We start from the raw sequence: 16254 nt of genomic DNA, 5'->3' as shown, positions 1-16254 counted from the left end.
TGAAATAGGGAATTGGCTGAAATGTATGTGCTTAAGTGCCTAACATGGATGAAGCACATTTCACACTTTTTCTCTGTTTATGTAGTCGGAAGTCCAAAAAATACATGTTCTCAATTTACCAAATGTGAAGACATTAAATAAATAACAAACGTAGTACAGTTTGTACCATTTCTTTTGTAAATGTACTAGGATTTTTAGTCAAAATCTCTAATAATAGCTTGTGTGAATTAGGCCATGAAATCAATAATGCAGGTCTGTGGACTTTTATTTACCAGGGCATTGTATATGTAAGAGATGCGTACTCAAATAAGAAGTTATTGGCTTTCTAAACTCATATTTTTATGGAGAGACACACCACCTATGCGTGGCTTGCTGGAGTATTTCTTTAAGAATGGGTTGAAAAGTAGTTGGGGTGCACTGTTCTATAACCTCACGTCTTTCAGTGGCTTCGTTAGGTACGGATGATAATAACGTGAGTGGGTCTTTTTGTTTCATGAGTAGAGCCCCTAACTAAAGAACCTGCGAGGAACAAAAAGCGATTTTAGCACGTTTACAAGCGCATTTGTGTAATGAGCTCGCGCTGCTTGGTTTAACCTCAGTGTTCAGGGTTGGCTTGCTTTTGACACTCCAGTAGCCCTGTATGTGCATTTGTCTTAAAGGAGAATGTTTTTATTAAAGTAGGTCCTAGTGTTTACATACGTGCTTCACTAGTGTGATGCTTGTTTCCATTCCTAGAAGAAGTCAATAAAGAAGAACATGTGCTCACATGAAATCAAGGTTGTAGCCTTGTGGAACTCTGAGCTGAAGGAGCTGAATTACCTTAAACGTCCAGAGAGAGCGACTTCGGGGTTCTTATGGTCACTGAGATCAAGGATAAGAGCGAAGGTCTTCTTTCCATCAGTAGATGTGTCATCAACCCGCAGGCCCATGCCCAAGGCAACATCAAACTTTGGGATCTGCACATCACTGGACAAGGTTATCTTGTTTCTGTTATATTTGATGGTGAGTGTGGCCTCAGATGGTTCAGATCCTGATGAAAAAAAGATGTGTTCAGCTTGTAAGCAATGTTTCACAAAGAGATTCAACTAAAGCCGAAAGACAGTATCAGCTGCCTCATTAGTTAGAGTATATGAAAGGTCGTAATTCTTCATTATTAGAAAATTGTGCCTTGAATGTTAAGGATCTCACTGTTTGTTTCTTTATTTCAAATTCTGAGAAACATGCAAACTCTTGACATGACGAAAAATATTTTCCACATGGAGAAAAATGAACTAAAACAGTTTTAAAATGCAATGGCACTAGTACACTAGTGCTTTTGCATGGTCATGGATGGCATTCACTCAGGGATTCTCCAAGAACACCCCCAGCCCATCTGTCATGGGTTCCCTTTCATAGTTCCGGATTTTGTCAATTAAACGAAAGCCATATATGTACTCAAAAGATGTGAGGAAGACTATGGGATGAATTGCCAACTATCTCAGAGAAAATAGACCCCAACGTCCTATGTTTCCTATCCTATTATTCTGCTACGCCTAAGAAAATGCATGTACACTCTCCTACAGCGCCACATTTCCACTACTTTATTGTGACATTAGTCTTCTGCTTACCCACAGCTTGAGCAGTAAATTTCAGAGTATCAACCATATCACCCTCCTCTTTCTTCAGTTCATAGGTGGCGCTAGCTGTGTATTCATCCACTTCAGATGTGGGTTGGATCTCCAGTTCAAATCTGAAAAGTTAGCAATATTTCAATGACTAGATCTGTAAATTCCACATACATTTTGTGTATCCTCTGATGTAGTGCATCAGTATTTTTACAGTAGGAATAATACACTTAAAAAAGAGTAGAAAAGCATTTGGACGAATTATTGTAAAAATAGCGCCCATACAGTTATTTTGTGTTATGAAGTTGAAACGGATTTGCAAAATATCTCTTTTCTAATGACCCATGGAAATGTAATAAGATTGTATTTTCCCTAAAATAAATGGTGTTAAAATTAAATGGGAAACTGATTTAAAACATATATACATGGTTTTAGAGTTTTTGAACAAGATTATGCAAACATGTGACAAGTCGTTAAATAATTTTTTAAAGTTTATTTGAAACGTATCACCACTTCCGGTGAAAATAAAACATTATAATTTTCAGAAAATACACATGTTCATGGAAAATATGAAATAGTGTGATTTCAGCCCATTCTTTATTCTCAATTTTTCAAGAGTAAAATGTGCACCTTCTCCTTTTCCATGAAAGATTTTACTCAACTCTGCATTGTTGGAGAAGGAGATGTGTGAGGATCTTACAATCTTTTTATCTAGATAGACGACTAAGTGTTAGCCGAACACTTTCCATTCAAGTAAAACAGAACTGTCGATTATGTTCATTAGTACAACTTTATAAAAAACGTACTTAGTCTCTCCAGTCAAGGGATAGTAGGGTGCAGCATCTATGGAGCTTGCGTTCGAGTAAGCAACATTGGTGCACAATTTGAGACCAATAAAGAAAGGCTTGCAAGATGACCACGACTCCCTGTTCTCAATGATTGATGGCATCACTTCTGACTTAGATGTGGAGATCAAGTGCAGCTTGTTACTGGAAAAAATATACCTTCATTAGTGTCAATATAGAAATGTCCTCATACCTCAGTTAGACTATTCACAGAAAATGATGCTGCCCTGTTGACATATTGCACAACGGAAGTGGTCATACTGGTAGGTACTACAGAGCTTTGACAGCACCCGGGTGATGGATGCACAGTTGGTAATCTAATGTAGAAATTATACAGCATTGATAGAACCATGGTCAAGCGTCGAACAAACATTTTTTTGTCTGTTATATTTGAGAACCACATAACACCCAAAATCAATGCATAGGCACGAAATCCCAAATAATGCACTAGACAAAGACTGCATATGAGACAATCATATTGATGAGATGTGTGATTGGCTGGCTCATGACGTCTATGGAAAATGTGACCACTTTTGAATGTCTGATTATAAGTTTACAATAAAGGTGCTAAAAGACCCATCACTACTAGGCATGTTTGGATGAAATGAACATTTAGCATCTTTTTCAAGAACAATATTATTATTTGCAGAATTGTGTAATGAGCTTGCCAAAGAGATCAACTGGATTTTCATCCTGTTGTGTAAAAGTTTCAAAATCCTAAAAAGATGTAATAATGTTTGTATCCAATGTGTTTTAGCATATATTTACAGATGGAAGTTAGCACTGTAGACAATAGTATGTCAGAGAGAGCCTGCATCTCTAAGGTTAGCGCTTGGAGGAAGACAGGGGGTTGGCAGGATGTCATGGGATGGCCATGGAAAATGCATTGAATGCTAACAAACTTCTAAAACATTGGTATGCATAAACTTTTTTAAGATTGTTTCCTACCCTGGAAATACATATAAGTATAGTCCTGCAAAATATCGTGCAATTCTAGGTTTGAAAAAGGAAGGAAACATCCAATATTTAGAAGAAATGCAGACGAGGTGTTGCTCTCCAGGAAAAAAGGTTCTGTCTGTATAGAAAGAAAACATTTTTGTGGAATTTCAAACTTACTATCCTGGACTGTTTGTATAATCAATGGAAGTAAGATAAGTGAAGGACGATTGCTGATGTAAATATATAATCTACATACATTTCCATGTATGCTCAAAGGGAATTTTGCTGACCTTAAAAAGTAGAAAAATTAAGGCAAAACTTATGTATAAATCACTAAACATTTTTGTGAAATATGTCCTTACTATCATGTTTTACTTCATGAGAAAGCAAATATTGGGGTTAGAAGATAAAAATGGCACCCTGGTATCAGGGGGCTAAGCTCCGCACTCTTTAACATGTATAGTAGCCATAGTAAAACTAAACATAGGTTTTATCCATCTGGACATACCTGAAACTGAAGAGTTGTGTGGGTTGCTTTGGAGCTGGAATGGAAAACTTGACCTGTCCCTCCTTAACAGCAACATTGATATTAGCTCCAGACTCATGGAAGATGTTAGAGTTCATCTGAACGCCATTTCTGGCGAATGCAGGGATGTGTATTCCAACATATGTAATAAACTCTATGGCTACTGCTGGTTTTACGGACACCGCCGCTAGCATCTGTGTGATACACAATTATGTCAGAGTCAATATATCTAATGCAAATTTCATCATCTTTCAAGTTAACACTAAAACCGCCCCAGTGTAATTATGATTTTTGTTGTCAGCATTTCATTTAATTATACTTCACTTTCTTAAATGTTGCCACTTTTGTCTTAATTACTAAGGTTAGGTCATATCAGTAATATTTGAGGCATTTAGGAGTAGTTGAAGCCATACTTTTGGAGTACTCTTCACATACTCATAAATGCTTCTGCGAAAAAGGTCCAAAAGGTCCACTCTCAATTAGTATAAAGGCAAAGAAGGTGCAGTTCTTTTTATTTGTACTAACTGTATAAGCACATTTTCAGAACAGTCACTAAGGCATTTATGAGTATGTTAAGTAGTACTACAAGATTAATAATTCTCATACTCATAAATTATTTTACGAATTGGCCACAACTACAGACAGAAAGAAGAAATAAATAAAACAAATAATTTGGGTTTTCATAAATCCTTATACTATATCAAATATTAAACAATAAAACAAAAAGGGTAAATATAGACTTACGTTTTTGGTCTGAATCTTTAGTCCGGCCTTTGCTCCTGGAGCAACAATTCCAGACAGGGAGAAGTGCAGCTGGAACCCAGCCCCCGTTGGCAGATCAAACTCATTGTCCATGAAGATGTAATGAAGAAACAGGTCACCCTGTGTGCCTTTGGATAAAGCCTGTATAATCTGTGAGAAAGGCAAAAATATTGCTGTAGTGAATTGTAAAACACCAAACAAAACATAGAGCAGTTCTGATGTATGATTTAGATGGGCAAAAAAGGTCACAAAGTTTATGACATTTTTGGTGCTATGAAAGGATTGAAAATGAACTGTGCATGGTGGAAAACATAATTGACATTTTTGTGTTTCTATAAATACTATTGCCTATGGAGATATGGCCCCATGAAATTCTTTGGAAGTGAAGAGATCATGGGAAGGTACCCATAAAATTCATGTCTTGATGTAGATCATATATTCATCAATTACTCTGAAAATGGTATTAGTTCTATTTACAGCACTTGTGCAAACGTAACTGAGGAGATTTTAGACTTCCTCAAATTAATTTTGGCTTTATCCACACATCTCATTAAACCAATCATCTATCTCACAAACAATTAATTTATTTAGGATATGATCATACATGCTCAGAGCACTGGCCAGGGCTGAATAAAATCACCCTTGTCTATTTGTTTTCTTTCTGTAGATGAGATAGGATACCACCACCCTATTCTTAAGTACAGAGTGATTTATTTGAAGTGTGGATGGATTGAAGGTAACCAATACGATGCCTCGAGCAACTGCCAATCTATAACATATTTGTATTTCAGATATGAATTGATGTGCTTCCTCTTCTCATACATACCTGACCTGGGAGATCCTGTGATGCATGTAGACTCTTCAGGAGCATGTTACCCAATACTTTGAAATCGCTGAATTTCATGTAGCCCAGTTCTTCTCCCAAGATACGCAGGTAGGCCTTAGCTTCTGGTGAATCACTTGCGCTCACTTCTTTAATCAACTTTTCTATGTTGGACATCATTCCTCTGGTGAAATCCTGAAAAATGAAATAGATTCCAAGATAAATTAATAAGTACATTAAGTACATAGATATACACACATAAATAAAAATTATATATGTGTATGTGTGTGATTATATATATATTTAGAGAAAGTACAATACATCAGATCGTTAAATATGTGCAAGTGAGAGGAGTTCATAGGGAGCTTCTACAGAACATTTTCACAGAAAACAGGTATCCAATGAAAAGATGTGGGTTCATTTCTGCTAATCAGCCCATCAACACCAGATAGTATGTTCCACTGAATTACAGCACAAAAACTTGTTGGAGACTTTCTACAATCCCGTTTGCTGAAAAATAATAGTGACATTTTCCCTGCTGCGACAATGTATTGCTTACTTTTAAGGCCTGTTGTTGAAAAACTCAACATTGTTTTTAATGTATGATAAATACTTCTTTATTGCTTTGGCTCAGATGCACCTTACAACACAGACATCACACTACATCTCTTTTAAATCCTCCCACTCCCATCTCTAGGTTACCTATACTACATATGTTTTCCAAGTCTGCTCATTTGTACTGGAAGAAGGAACTATGAGTTGCTGAAATCTTATTTGTAGTATTGAGCTATTACTTGCATTATTCCCATGTAAAGTACAATCCCCTCCACAGTCACTATCATTTGATAGTAACAAGCCACAACCTGTTTACAAAACTATTCAAGATAAGAGTCTTCGTATTGCAAGGGATACTATTTACAAAGAGTGTGGGGTCTGTCTATGATTTGCAAAGTCTTGGAATGGATAAATATGATAAACATACCTGCTTCTGATTATTGTTTTTAGAAACGCCAAACCACTTAAACAGAACTGCAGAGACTTTTTCTGGTACATTGCCATCTAGCCAGTACAGGGCTTTCATGCCGCTGTCAGGGAAGAATCCCTTATCTCCAAACAGTGCATCCAATGTGGGCTCAAAGCCTTTTCCGTCAAATCCAAGCTGCATTAAAAGGAAGGAATAAAGACATTTTTGGAATGGAAGTCAAGTTTTTGGAAGAATTAAAATGTAGAACAATTCCTACCAGGAGTGAAATATATATCACAAAAAATTAAAGACCATAAATTCTATTAAGGAGATATTCTTTTCATTTGAATATTAGTTGTGGAGAAGGTGGTCACGTAGGCTTCTCAATAGTTTGAAGACAGGAATTCTCTGACGTTATATCACATACTTCTATATTCTGCATCACACACTTCTCAGTCACATACGTATTGGCTCTCAATCACATACGTCTTAATCCTCTATCATATGTGTCTTAATCACATAGGGCCATATGCATGAACACATTTTCCCATAGACACAGAATGGGCAAAACCCTATGATGCATCTGGCCCATACTTCCCAATTCGCCATTGTACACTGCTCAATCACATCTTTCTCAGTCAGATAGTTCTCTATTGCCTAATCAAATACTTTATGAATCCCACGCAACTGAATCTACATAGAGCATTGTGATATGTCCAGATTTAAATTATAGTGATAATACTAGATGTAATGCATGTGAGTTTCAGTAACAACATTTGCAAATACAGATGATTCTTAATGCACGTACCTCAAATATATCAAGCTGCTCGCCCAAAACATTTAGTGTTGCCTGCAGCATGGCTTCCTCGGGCATGTAGCCAATGCCATCAAATATCAAATTCCCTTCTACTTTGGTGGTCACAGCCTCATCCTGGGCAGGCATGGAGACACTCTTGGAGATCTGATAATTTTGGGAGAACTTCCTGAAATCCTTCACTGTTGGGACTTCAGACCCTTTCAGGGCGTCTTGTACTTTGCCTTTAAGTCTATTAAAACAACAAGCAGACAGCATATCTGTTAGTACAAACTTCTGGGGCTACAGTAATATTTTCAGCTCTGAAGTTTTTGGTCAAGTATTGAATATGGTTGAAGATATGTACTAACTAGCCAAGGATAATGTGTATAGGTAAACGGAAAATAGAACTGAGTAAATTATGCAAGTGATGCGCCATAGTAATATGTACTAGTACATATTTGCATTAATAGCACAGAAAAGAAATACACACCATTTTAGATATTGGCATATTCATTAATGAGCTAGAAAGGTGACTCCATAGCGTTGGTTAAAAGTGCGGATCCACAAAGTTATATAGGGCGTTAAATAAAGTGAAAAACTACCAATTTATTTCATGAGATTATGATCAGTTCTGGTGTACTGAAATGACGTTTTAAGCACAATTCCATGAAGATATGCACCTACAGTCAAGTGATCTAATTGCATGTGCAAAATATGTAGCAGAATGCTACACTGCAGTGATTCTAAAGAGGAGATTACACATATTTACATCATGCATATGTAGAATATCACTTTTGTCTGAGTGCACTGCCTCGGGGGTACAAAAGGATGAAGAAAGGCTCCGTTCCGTGGGGGAAACTCTTGCCCAGTTGGGTGTGATCTGCACTGAGCCCTGTGGGAGCCCTGGATTGAGAGAGACCTGGACTTAAGGAGCCTTCCTTGGAATCCCGGGAGCTGTGTGCTAGATCCAGGATCTTCAAGAAATTGGGACTGAAGCAGGAAGAAGGGAAAGAGATGTCTGTCTCAACCCTCCAGCAAAGGAGTTCCCCGGTATTAGGAAGATCAAAAGCATTTGTGTGTGCGTGGTTTGAATGTTACTGACTCTATCTCTGTACTACTAGTCTCTAAGAGGCAGAGCAGATTGCAGGCAACTTTTCATTGTATTCAGTTTTGGTGCAAGAGCTTTCTCTGATGACCAATTTTGTCAAAGCAGATAGACTATCAATAACTTTTACAAATCCATTGTTCCTGTGAGAACTTTGACTTTTTCTTCGGACACACAGCATATGTCATACTCCAATAATCCTCTTGTAGCCATTTATATGTTATTCTGCTTATTTTTTTCTATTTCCACATTTTTTTGCCACGCTATTATCTCATTATTTTACCTTTAATGTTGTTTACTATTACTTGACACAATCGTGCATTGCTCTGGGCAATTGCCTGCTGCTTGTACGTCTATTCCTCCACTATTCTTCTCAAGCCAAATAACTGACTAACATATCCACCACTCAAATTACTTTCATATTTTCACTTTACTAATTCACCACTAATCCTTTAGGGGTTCCGGAGTAGCGTGCTACTCACCAAAAAAGCACTTCAACGCCTCGTCAGGGCTAGTAAGCGCTATATAAATACAATTACAATGCAGTACAATACAGTAGCTACCAGGGGCTGAGCAGAGTTATCTCAAAGACTTGTATTGAAACCTAGCAGGGAAGTGTGTTATTATGCCAGTCGGTCACATAATCCCAAATTAATAATTCACTTTCTCACAGTACATTTCCAAGCAAAAGGAGATTATGTGATTTGCTCAGACTCGCATAATGTGCGGTGACATTCCAAAATTGGAATTAAAAGTTTTTAAAACCCAGTTCTCTAAGTTTCAAGATCAGCAAATTAGTCCCCAAATCTCTTCTCTTAAGAGAAGTCCAGAGTTTCAATTTATGAAGGATTCATACAAATAATATGCATGGAAATCTGTGCAAGTTAAGGATTTCCATGCAAACTCCTGGTTTTCCAAACATACTTTACCACAATTTGTGCGTTAAACAATCTAGCTGTGTGTGGCTGAAATGCGCATTCCCGCATTTTCATTTCATTTCAAACTACTCTGCATTTAATCCCCTCGTCTCATATAACATATAGGATGGCTTCCATTCCCTTACCATTCTGGAAACTATTGCCTTTTTCGGGTGTAGTTCTATGTACAGTTTCAGGGTAGAAGGTCCATGAAAATGTATCTAAGTGTTTACAAGAGTACAATGCTGTAGGTGCTGCGGGTATTTTGGTCACCTCTCCATCCAGTCTGGTACTGGATGCTGTTGACTTGGTCACTAAATGGTGATGATGCTGTTTCACTCAATGAATGTTAGCCATCTGAATGCTGGAAGGTGTAGCCATGCTCACTGAATGTCAGAGGTCTGGTTCAGGTGGTGTGGGTGTTCTCACTGGGGGATAAGTTACATTCTCTATACTCACTCTTTGACGTCTGGTGCCTCAGAGTTCAAGATGTTGGCAATGTGAGACGCAACAAAGCTTTTCACTTGCTCATTCCTGTCCCTCGCGAGGACTCTGGTTGCTTTCGTGATGTCAGAAGGAGTTGGGTCTTTCATTAGCACAAGATAGGCCGCTAGGCGCTTTTCTACTGGGCTGCTGCCATCCTGGAAGATCTGAAGCATGGTGAACCGGACCTGCAAAAGAAAGCACCAAAAAAGCACGCAGATTACGTCTAATGTTCATTGTGACAACATTGCCACACCGACTTTGCAGCATTTTTTTTCATTGAGGATTAGCCTCACCCTCAGTCGGTGTGAAATTAAGCACCATTTCAAATGTCATTAAATATTTTATAATTAATTTGAATATTTGATATTTCTTTTGCTATTCAAGCCACGGCGCTACAGGAAATACGTGGCCGATGGAAAGAGCTGTCTAACTTTCATAAGAGTCCTTCAGATTCCACACTGAATATTATGACAGAGTCTGTCCTTTAAAAAAATCATGATGTGGAACGCCGTTAGCATTCTGCTCATACCCGTGCTCTGGCATCCTTACTCACCTCATCTGTAATCCGAATCTTTCGGAAGGCCTGAATTGCAGCTTTCTGCACGGAAAGAGATGGCGTTTGGCTTGCTGCACAACCCAAAAGCGCCCGCTTCACTGCTGGAGAAGTGTTATCCAGAGCATTGCCCATATTTCCGATTGCCTGTAGAAAAAAAAAAAACAGGAAAACCTTATGACGTGCGATCTGAGAAGCACAGTTATCCACTACAAAGACTCCACGTCCAAAATTGAGTTGAGTGCAGGGCGTTTTCGAGAAGAGGATAAGTGAGGCATACCTTTAGGGTCAGGTAGGTCTTATCTTCATCACCGGAACACTCATTCTCCAGGAGGGATGCCATGAATTCTGCAACATCGCGCACTTCCGGTACCAGGGTCTGGCTGTCTGCATAAAGGCTGATTCAAGAATGTCCCAGTAAGTTAACAGTGTCAAAGACTTACTCTACCTAAAACTACAGTCAGCTTATTTTATGTTAGCAGAAAACATACATATAGATATGCGTCCCGTTTCAATATATAACCAATAGAGCCATTTCTCGTTCCATCACTTGGACAAAATATATAAGTCCAATGAGACTCAATTTCGATGTTTAGCGCTTTTCGCACCTAGACGCTATACTTGAGACTGACTGGACACCAAATGTGCCTGGTACGGGTGCGTTTGGTGTAGCACCGGCCAGGATTATCAAAAATCGGAACCACGGTTAATAAAAAAGTGTTTTTCTGAAGTGATGGGAATGATGAATGGCGAAAAACGTAATTGGCAACATAATCAAAATGGTACTTCACAGTAAAGCCACTAGTAGTTTAAATATGGAGCATTGCATATAAGAATATTTTTAAAGCTCTGAAACATCCTTTTTGTCATGTTTGGGGCTGCTGATACTGGGACACCGCTCACGATTTGGCCAACAGACTCTCCAATGCAGCTCTGCTCCATCGCCATCGCACAGCGCCAGGGTTGCGTCTTGTTATAGAAGCCACATTTTACGCATCTTTACATCTGTAAAGGGTCTTTTCCCTATCTTTGGAAAAAGTCATGCTTTGGCCGCACTTGTGGCTACATCTATACATTTCTCTTGGTTGGATCAAGTTCAAACACCCAGGCAGGCTCTTAAACATCCGTTGGATCTCATTACAAGTGGCCGCAGTAACTCAGGCCCGCTGGATGGTTGGTACCTCCATTATTGGTCATTACGAGGGGCTGCGGTAACTCAGACCCGCTGGAGGGATTGGTACCTCCATTATTGGTCATTACGAGGGGCCGCAGTAACTCAGGCCCGCTGGAGGGTTTGGTACCTCCATTATTGGTCATTACGAGGGGCCGCAGTAACTCCGGCCCGCTGGAGGGTTTGGTACCTCCATTATTGGTCATTACGAGGGGCTGCAGTTGCCAGGAGATGACTAGGCAAGCTTGTAATGAGAGCCTTAGTGCTTTCCTTCCTCCAATAACTGATGATTCTTCTCCTTGTAGCACTAAATCTTCAAATATCGGATCTTGAGGTGTTATCTTAGCTAGAAATAGTGCCCAGCCTTTCATGGTCAAGGTGACCTTCATCAGTTTCATATAATGTCAGAGGGATGAGCACAAGAATGAGGCCAGCACGCTTCAGGGTATTGCTCATGCATTGAGTAAAAAAGCTTGTGATCCCAGAAAGAGAATGGATATATCATTTGGTGCCGTAGACACTAATTACTCACTCATTCACCGCGTAGCTCAAGGCATAGAATGAAGCTCGGCTTTGCTGGTATTGAGCCATGTTGAGAAGCTCGCGCACTCTTTTGGGGCATGCAGATGGCAAATGTCCCAGTCCGTACGTCACAGCGTCTGCCAGCAGAGGAGAGACGTTCTCACTTCTCAAAGTCTGGAAGAGAGCACTGTAGCACTCGGCAGTACCACACTGAACCAGGGCCTGGATAGCGACAGGACTGAAAAAGAAGGGGGAACAAAGAATACTCGTTATTCAAGCAACAGACATCTTAAATACTCTTATCAGGAGTAAGCAAACTAAATGCACATCCTAAAAATGTCACCTGATTTTTAAACATCGTCCAGTTGTCAAAGGATACACAAATTCTATCTTAAACCCTTTTTGTGCGTGTTTTAGAATGCTTGCTTGCTGGCCCTGCATCGACCAACCATTGTCAAATTCCAAGCTACAATGAGTGGGACGAAATCCTTAAGATCAGTGGAGTAGTAAGGTCAGGTGGAGCCCGGTGCAGAAGATTTCTTGTCACCCCCATTTCCTACCCCGCTGCTTAAGATAGTCCATGCCCAGGAGCGAAGGGTTCTGAATCCTGCCTCATCATGTTACTGCCCGATTATACTTGCCCGATTCAATGTCAAAGGAAATATTATGAGCATGTTGAAAAAACCTCAGGGCCGTGAACATGCCATAATTGACAGTTAGTAACCACGTTGGCCTTGTGATAAACAGTGTACCCATCTGAATCAACTATATTTGGGAAATACATTAGACATACAAATGCTGTCTCTCCTCGGGGGCTGTTAGGTCAACTCTGGGGGACTGGTGGGGTTTGGGCGTATATCCTCCAGATGTGCCATACAGGACGAGACGAGGCGTTACCAGCAAGTCTTCTTTTGATTGGTTAACAGAAAGGGGTTGTGCTTTTGAGAACATTAAGCTCCTTATTTATCAAGGGTTTGCGTCGCATTTGCACCATGCAATGTGGTGCATGCAGGACGTAAACCTTAAAATACAATTTATCAAGCCACGCAAGGTCACTTTGCGAGGTCATGTGTGGCTTGATAAATCAGGAATAACGCAACACAGCATAAATCGCTGGGTTGCATTAGTCTGCCCTGGGAAGGCGTTCCATGAGTGTCGTTGTGTGGGTGTTCCAAGCAACTCCCACGGTTTTTGATGCCTTTCCAGATTTGTCATCACTGATGGACCTGGGAATGCACCAAAAAGCTATACCTTCCCAGGGGAGGCATAACAAGGAGAAATTACTTCATTTCTTCTTGTTACTGCCTCTTTTTGTGTGTGCTTCATTCTGCAGAACACACAGATAGAGGAATATGCCTCTGAGGATTGTTTTTGTGCCGGAAGGTGCTCCTTCCTGCGCCACTGGTATGCTTATATTATTGAGCTGCACAGCTGGTTAATTAAAAAAAAACATTTGGGGGTGCTACAAGGGATCCTGCATTTTCTCTTGAATTGATCTTATTGGATGGAACAGGGCTCCAGGGATTTCTGTATAGGGCTCTTGTCCATAGGACCCTGCTAGACATGAAAAAGTGGTTCTTGACTGCTGGAATAAGGCTATCTAGTGGACTAAATGGTGGGGTACGCTATCCCAAGAGACTCTGCTATGGTATGGAATATGGTCACCACACATGGATTGTTTGAGCAAATTTGAAAATAGTGATACTACTAGTATTGCGTATCTATGATATGTATAGATGGGTGATCACATGAAGTCATTTGCAACCTTGCAGGGTGATTTTGAGCTGCACAAGTCCCGATTCTACAAATGCCTACAATCGATAAATGCCCTTAACATTCGCTGAGCAGATGCCAAGGACCTTCCTTAATATAATTTAGTAGACGCAAAGTTGGTAGTTGGCCTTGTGGGCAAGGGTGCAACCTCAATACTCTACCACTCCCAAATATCTAATTCACTAGATATGGTTTAAGAGTGACATGGGATAAGATAGTTGCTTTGGGAAAGTATGACTTGAGAGAAGGTATGAAGATGCCACAGAAGTTAGCCATTTCATCAAATTATAGCTGAACTTAATTTCGTGCATAAAGTGTACTCCTGAGAGACTGTAGTCTATGGGTTAGACACCCTCGCATACATGTACTAGGGTATGGCTTCAAAACAGGCGATTTTATCCATATGGTATGGGACTACTATGTCATAAGAGATTACCAGCACATGGTATTCCAAATGCTGTCCAATACTGGGACAAACTATCGATCCCTGGCCCGCCTTAGCACGCATAGGGATAGCAGATGACCTTTTAGGTGAACAGGTGGGAGAATCTGGATGCGTTAAGGTGAACTCCTATCCCTTTACCTGGTTTAGAAACAGATTGACTCCCGAAATTTGCCTGAACATCTAGTCTGAAATGGATTAATGCAATTAATCTGGGCATTAATCTACAAAATTGGACAATTTTAGAACAAGCTTTTTTTTTTATAGCAAACAAATGCCTCAAAAATAGAAAGAACAAACAATTAAGAAAACCTTTCACCATCTAAATGAAGATAAACGAAGTAGCCATATGTATACAATAAAAAAATGAAATCTAAAAAAACGACCATAGCATGCAATTTTATTAGAACAGTTTGGGTGCTTCCTAGCAAGCATTACAACAGGTAGAAAAACTTTTTTAAATTTTAATGCACAGAAAAATACGACTTTTATTGGTGCAAAGAAAGTGTATTACTGGCTTTGAAACTGTAACCTGAAATACATAAGAATAACATTTTTTTATTTATTAAAATACAGATGGGTAATACTATTGGCAAAGTATTTGGTCCACGCACCCTGAAGAGCAAGTCTTTTGAGGCAGATGTGCACATATGATGAGGAAAAAAGGCATCACTATCATCAGAAGAGAGCTGATCTGAAGTGAGCTAACCCACTCCCTATGCTCTGTACTGTGGTGGGAGGGAGCAAAAGGTGAGTGACTACTGTAAAGACCAGTGGGTGAAAACGACTGAGCCGCAGCCCATCTACGCATTGTACATAACTATTTTATGATTATAAACAGTGGCTAAACAGTGCATGTGGCCTTTTTGTGGGGTGTGTCCATGCTGTGTGGAGGTTAGTCAGCACCAACAGTGGCAGATGGAAGACATGCGCACTCTTACCCTGAGGCTCGCATCAGCATTGGCAAGGAAGAGCTGAGGGTGGAGTTGTGCAGTCCTCTCAGCCCTGTCACTAATTTGTGGAAGAGGTTAGCTCTTTGCTGCTGTGACCCGTCCAGTTTCTGAAGCTCTTCCAGCATCCTTACAACCTCTTCTCCTCTTTGGGATGGCGATTTGCTCTCAACGTTTTCGAAGGCGAGGCCTCTCTTGGAAGATGTGTCTGTGGGAAGTTGACAAACATGAGAAAGGGTTATGACGTGGGTGGCAAAACTCTTTTTTAAGAAATCAGTAATCTATCAAGGTCAACAACATCGATGATTGTTGGACAGGCTAGAGTTTTCCTTCAGTCGGCAATTATTTGTGCTATAAAGCATTGTGATGGCTTGTCATTGACAATGTTCATAAAGGATATGTAGGTTACAAAACAATAACACATTATATTTGCTTAATAGAAACTTACATGATGACAACCCAAAACAAAAAGCTTGCAGACAGGAGAGTAGAGAGAAAAAATGGGAAACAGAACCCACAACCACATGCAAAGGCTGAACCAGAAAGAGAAATAAATATGCCCTAGACTAATGGAGCCATATGCTCTTAGACTCAGTCAGCACAGAAAAGGGCTCACGCTGAGGGTCGGCTGTCGCACCCCACATATTAGGGTCATTTTTCACCAGCCTTTAAGCTCAAAAGAGCACCCAGGCTGCATTGGAAATTGCGAATGTGGTGGGAAAAAAATGGGTCACATGACATAATGTAAAATTCTGTCAGTGTATAATGTCAATACTAAATATAACAAGGGAAATACAGTATCTTCTATAATAAGAGTGTTATAAAGCCCATAGAATATACCTTTGGGTAGATCACCAATGATGGCCCCTCTACACAGGTCCAACATACCCAAGTATCACCACTTCACTCCTGCTCATCTTCTGAGTTTGTCCAAGAACCCCCTGAATTGTATTATCGTTTTGGCTCCCACTCGTGCAGTAAAAGAGTCACTTAAATTAGCAGCCTTTCAGTGAACGCAAATCTCTGATAGCTTGTCTTGACCCTCTTACTTTCAGTTCACAATGTCTGAAATACTG

At 39.8% G+C, this 16254-nt stretch overlaps 1 protein-coding gene across 1 annotated transcript in view; it reads right to left on the bottom strand.

Annotated features, from left to right (window-relative positions):
* APOB (apolipoprotein B) overlaps nt 1–16254 on the bottom strand; it is a 58293-nt gene that overhangs the window by 22110 nt on the left and 19929 nt on the right. Inside the window, exons 9-21 of the mRNA XM_085610616.1 lie at nt 15170–15386; nt 12024–12251; nt 10601–10718; nt 10321–10467; nt 9741–9952; nt 7272–7509; nt 6482–6658; nt 5503–5694; nt 4659–4826; nt 3897–4108; nt 2411–2593; nt 1608–1729; nt 820–1030 (exon numbers count right to left, since the gene is read on the bottom strand). Of these exons, the coding sequence (XP_085466742.1) occupies nt 820–1030; nt 1608–1729; nt 2411–2593; nt 3897–4108; nt 4659–4826; nt 5503–5694; nt 6482–6658; nt 7272–7509; nt 9741–9952; nt 10321–10467; nt 10601–10718; nt 12024–12251; nt 15170–15386 (2425 nt within the window). The remainder of the gene's footprint in view (nt 1–819; nt 1031–1607; nt 1730–2410; nt 2594–3896; nt 4109–4658; nt 4827–5502; nt 5695–6481; nt 6659–7271; nt 7510–9740; nt 9953–10320; nt 10468–10600; nt 10719–12023; nt 12252–15169; nt 15387–16254) is intronic.

Source organism: Triturus cristatus, chromosome 6 (assembly GCF_964204655.1).
Source record: "Triturus cristatus chromosome 6, aTriCri1.1, whole genome shotgun sequence".
NCBI lineage: Eukaryota > Metazoa > Chordata > Amphibia > Caudata > Salamandridae > Triturus > Triturus cristatus.
Note: the sequence above shows the minus strand (reverse complement) of the source record. Positions and strands in the feature narration are given on the sequence as shown.